Here is a 5,395-nt window from a genome sequence, read left to right on the forward strand (position 1 = left end):
TATATCTTTATTATCACTTTGTTATATCTTTATTATCACTTTGTTTTATCTTTATTATATCTTTAAGTTAAAAAAAAATTTTTTATTAGTTTTTGAGTGTTTAATGTTATTCATCGATATAATGCATCAATACATCTAATAATCCTATATTTCAAGGGAATTATCTTTAAATTGTAAATAATTGGTTATTTAAACTTAAAGAATACTTCACATTTATACACATTTTCTTTTATCATCAAAATGAGATTTCCTTTGTATTATTGATATTAATTAACTTTTTTATATTTTTCACAATTATACCTATTTCATTGTTCAACTTCCTATGTCTTTGTTCTGTTAATGGCAACAGTTAGCATATTTTGATTTTATTTTACTATAGATATAAAATATCACTATAGACTATTGTCTAATATTTTACCTTTTTTTATTTTTAAATTGAATACCTATTTGTTTTCTTACTATTTTGTTATTAAGCATAGTACTTCTTCAATTTAAAAGAATATCTTCAGGAGCATCTTTAGAAGAAATCCAGATGAACATTGGATTATCTCTCTTACCGCTTCGATCGTATACAGACCGCTAAGATAATAAATGCTTCATATCGGTCTGGATACTTTCGGAGTTGTAGGATTCTATTGTTTTAGTTTTTCACTGATATCAAGTTACAAATATAAAAAAGTATATATGTTAATGTAATAAAGAAGCGAATGATTTAAAAGTAATCAAAAAGGATCAAAATAATTTATAGATTATTTTAGAAAATCTGAAATAAATTATTCCATACTTTTGTGTTTATACTATGGTCATTAGTCAAGGCTGTAGTATGTAAGTTTTATTTTCAATAATTTGATGAATGTATATTTCATCTTTAATATTAATATTTTGTTAGTTGTAGGCAATATATGGAAAAATATTATTTTTATATTTAAATTATATAAAATAGAGAAAAGTGAATTTTATCAAATCTGAAAATAATTATGTATCTATTCAAAGGTTTGGATTAATTTAAGTAAAAAAAATAAATAAATATGATTTTAAGCATATTATATATAAAAAATTAATTGTGTACTTCTAATGTAAGTATAAGTATGATAGCATTTACTATTTGTTGTATATTATTAACTAGCTGTGCCCTACATGCTTGTATCATGTGTACATGATGGATACGTCACTAGGTGTGTCTGGTTAAATCAATAGCATATGTAACTCATGTGAAGAACGAAAAGGACCATTCAATTGAAAACCAAAAGAAAAACAATCACCTAAATGAGGTCAATCAAGAAGTATACTAATAAAACTTACTAGACGGAAAATGTCTTCAATTTGATGGCTTTATATAATGAAGGAAGATTGTACCAGTGGCGGTTAAAATTGTACAAATAGTATTTCTTACAGAGCAATGTTATGCCTCACTTTGCAGGGCTACAAACAAGATATAAAAAGACTAAAAAATATTGTAATCTATGGTAGCACTAAAAGGTGATGTACAAAATGTGAAAATTAACAGAATAAATAATGAGAACTAAATGCACAGATGGAGTGACTGGATGGAGTGGTACATATTAGTTTTACATTTACTGTTATACATATTGGTTTTACATTTACTGCTATACATATTGGTTTTACTTACATAAATTATTTTATTCAGTATTTCTTCACCTGTTCTTTATATATTCTTATTTATTTCTTATACTTTGTTCTGTTCACACCATTTCTGTTTTCTTTTAATTTACGCTGTAAATTTTATATAATCTTTTCAAATTTTTTTTTTTTATATCATCTTATAGTTCTACAGTAGGGTTATTCACGATGTTGTGTTAAGTGTAAAATGTTTTACTATGTTAAATGGTAAATGCTTAAGAGCTCCTAGCAGATATTCTGAGCAACTTGTTTAGTAACCTTTCCTTCCAAAACTTCATGTTATTGTTTACTTCTAAGTTTTGATTACAGTAATTTATTACAACATGCCTAAAATATGTGGAAAGTAGAAGTGTATAAGTTTGGCTACTGATTGTCTTTTTTTAAAAGTCCAAAACACAAGACAAAAGAAAAAACAAAACAAAGTACAAACTACGAGTAAGTAACCTAACACGACAACAAATGAAACGGTGACAAGCTCAGCTGGTCTGTTTCGTGATGTCATTCTCCATTTAACAGACCTAGTAACAGACTTTCACCCATGTTACATCGTTTTAACACGGTAAAAGAAGGAAGTATTTCTCCATTTAACATAAGTTTTTCAATTTAACATGTTAATCTAAAGATCATGAATACCTACCCCTATTAGTTTAGAATATTTTTCAGTCTTTTTGTATCTGTTTGTAGCTCAGATAAAACCCTGGAAAGTGGGGTTAAACTGCAGTGTATAAGAAATAGTTTTAATGCAATTTTAAAGGAAGCCAAGGTGGGTCCATCGGGTCCGGTCAAAAGAACTCAAATAATAATCAAACTATTTATTGAGAGCCAACACATTGCCGTTTTTCAATTTCAGGCACTTTTTAAATATTCCTCTATCGTAAAGTTTCTCCAGGGGTTTAGCAGGGCGGGGAAAGATTACCTTTTTTTGTGTTATGATCTCCTCTTGTGGGGTTGTGACATGTCACGACCAACCTACTCGCTATAATTGTCTGTTTGAAAAGTCAGATAAGTGAGGCTACCATGGAGGGCGGGAGTGGAGGGTTTCATGTCGTTTTTCAATTTCAGGCGCTTTTTAAATATTGCTCTATCTTAAAGTCTCTCCTTCTTCGGTGCTAAAACAGATACAAACAACTAAAATAATGTAAGAGAATAGAAGATAATATGAATTAAAGTAAACTAAGATGGGGCTAAAAATAATTCAAAATATATGTGAAAGATAATATAAAAATGAACAAAGCAATTTAAAGAAAATAAAAATAAGATGTAAATTTTATATAAGATTTAAGTTTACATCTTATTTTTTATTTACTTTGTTCATTTTTTATATTATCTTTCACATATTTTAAATCATTTTTAGCTCCACCTTAGTTTACTTTAATTCATATTATCTATTCTCTTACATTATTTTAGTTGTTTGTATCTGTTTTAGCCCTGATTAAGCTATTTATTATGAGCTAACGTTCATAATAAAGAGTTTATTTACTATTTGATTTCTTTTGACCGCAGCCAGAACACCTTCTTTTTTTATATTACATACGGTCGATCAACAATTTTCCTAAATGAAAGTTGTTTGATGCACAGACCAAATTATTGGTTTAGTTATGACTACCAAACTGACCATCTAAAAACTGATTACTTTATATTCATGAATCTCTACAGTCATAATTTGTTCCAGCATTAGGGCTTTAGTATTCTTCAACTGTAGAAATTGAAAAAATTCAAAATTGAATCTATATTTCAAGAGTAATTTTACTTTCGCTTAAGTCGAACTGAAACTTTTAATTTGCCACGTTAACTATATTCTTTTATGGTATTATTAATTAACTAGTTAATTTGCCACATTGACTATTTTCTTTTATGGTATTATTAATTAACTAGTTAATTTGCCACATTGACTATTTTCTTTTATGGTATTATTCCTTAACATCAATTTTAACACTTATGAAACTAAGTAGGAATCAAATTAAATTGTATGGATGTTCTAACAAAAGTGAATTTGTCATAGTATTTCTGATTTGTTGATTAGATGATAATGGTTTCAGTTAAGGAGAGTTCTGAATACCTGTTTGCTTATAACAGCCAACAGTATACCTGTAGGCAATACATAGTCCTTAAAAATTCAAACATAATTACATTTTAAAACTTAATTTGGGAGCACAGTGGCTTCATGGTAAGGCACGGTTCTTTTAACTCCCTGAAGCAGGGGTCGAATCCGACGGGGCAGAACATTTTTTTCTGTTACACTCTAGCCACGAGTCAACCCTGTGGGTATTTGGAGCCCTCCTGGGGTCTATCCAGCCTCATAAATTGGGTAAAAAACCCTTCATGAGTTGTAGCGGTACAGATTTTAATTTTTTTATAATTTAAAATAAATATAATTTAGAAGTAGAAGTCCTATTGATTTTTGCGTGTAGGGTAGGAATTAATGTCTCAATAAATAAGGTTATAAAAAGCTTCACTATGTAATATATTCTTCCTCTGCGATTATGCTGACGTTAGAATTAGTGCCAAAAATCTAACTGGTGTGAACAAGCTCAAGAAGAAGTTGCGATGCATTGAAAAAGTAATTTGCAGGCAGGGCACAAGTTGGCAGCGATGTTAACACGTTTATTTAATTGCCATTCTTTAAAAGAAAGGACTCATTGTCATCAACTGTTTATTAGAGTGCCCATCCAGTATAACCATAGCTTTAGAAATTTATATTGAATTTTTGGTGGGAGAGATTCAATAAATAACATTAATTTATTTATAATACTAAAATATATAAATTGCGACAAATAAAATTTATTATTAAATGCTATATTGAAAAATGCAGGTTTATTTTGATTGTGTTATATTGATTTGTAAATAAGTCTTATAAATAAATGTGAGGCTATGAAACTAAAATTAAAATTGTCCTTGATGATGGTCGAAACATTGGACATGTATTATGTTTGAATAAAGAAGGTTGAGACTATTTGGATAATTTTTGTTATGATTAATAACACTAGCAGTCTCGAACAGGATAATAAAATTATTTATATTGTGTACTATGTTTGATTACTGTACCAATAGGTAGGTGAGGCTTCCTTAGTGATATTGTACTCAAAACATTTCCTTACCAGGTTGCCTAGGGTTTTCATCCAAACAGTATCTCCATGTCTGTTAAGTGAAGTTTTTCCGTTAATTGGGTCACTGAATAATTATTGATTAAATTTTCTTGATAATCTAAAATTTAGCACAGAGTTCGGTTGATGGCATTTTGGAAAACTGAAGAAAGAGTTATCTATTGCTGAAAGGGGAACGGCTTATTGTTAAATATTTAATTAAACTTTTTTCTTCTTTTTAAGTGCTTTCGAATTAAGTTTTACTTTTCTCATTCTCTTCAGAAAACATTTTTAAAGAGTATATATTTTTAGTTGAACGAATGCGAATGAAGCAAAGTGAAGAGCTGAAACAATCCTTGCTGAACCAAGTATCAACTTGCCAATATTGTTCTCATTTTATTTTATCAAGACGAGGTATGTGAATAGCTCATAAACGATATCTTCACTTCCACAATCCTAGCACAATTTATTTCTATCATATTCACTTTTAAAATTCTAGAGGAATCTTTTTGTTTTTTGTAGTAACCTTCAAAACCAATTTTTAAACCTCTGAAACTAAGTTACAGTGTTCTAAAAATTACCCATTATGGTTGGTGAAATTTGGAATTCATAAATATTTATTTGTATTGAAATCTGGCCTTTTTTATTTTGATCATTAAGTTATTTTAATA

General features: G+C 28.5%; 1 protein-coding gene across 5 annotated transcripts in view; it reads left to right on the forward strand.

The window, feature by feature from the left end:
• Nucleotides 1-5,395, forward strand: part of Nab2 (Nuclear polyadenosine RNA-binding 2) — a 70,652-nt gene that overhangs the window by 44,263 nt on the left and 20,994 nt on the right. For 4 of the 5 annotated variants that reach the window (XM_014427448.2, XM_014427446.2, XM_014427447.2 and 1 more), the window contains one exon: nucleotides 5,037-5,138. The exons of the other annotated variant lie outside the window; for it this stretch is intronic. In XM_014427448.2, coding sequence (XP_014282934.1) covers nucleotides 5,037-5,138 — 102 coding nt within the window. The remainder of the gene's footprint in view (nucleotides 1-5,036; nucleotides 5,139-5,395) is intronic. 5 annotated transcript variants of the gene reach the window in all.

This window comes from Halyomorpha halys, unplaced genomic scaffold, assembly GCF_000696795.3.
Source record: "Halyomorpha halys isolate HHAL.00 unplaced genomic scaffold, Hhal_1.1 Scaffold645.1, whole genome shotgun sequence".
Lineage (NCBI taxonomy): Eukaryota > Metazoa > Arthropoda > Insecta > Hemiptera > Pentatomidae > Halyomorpha > Halyomorpha halys.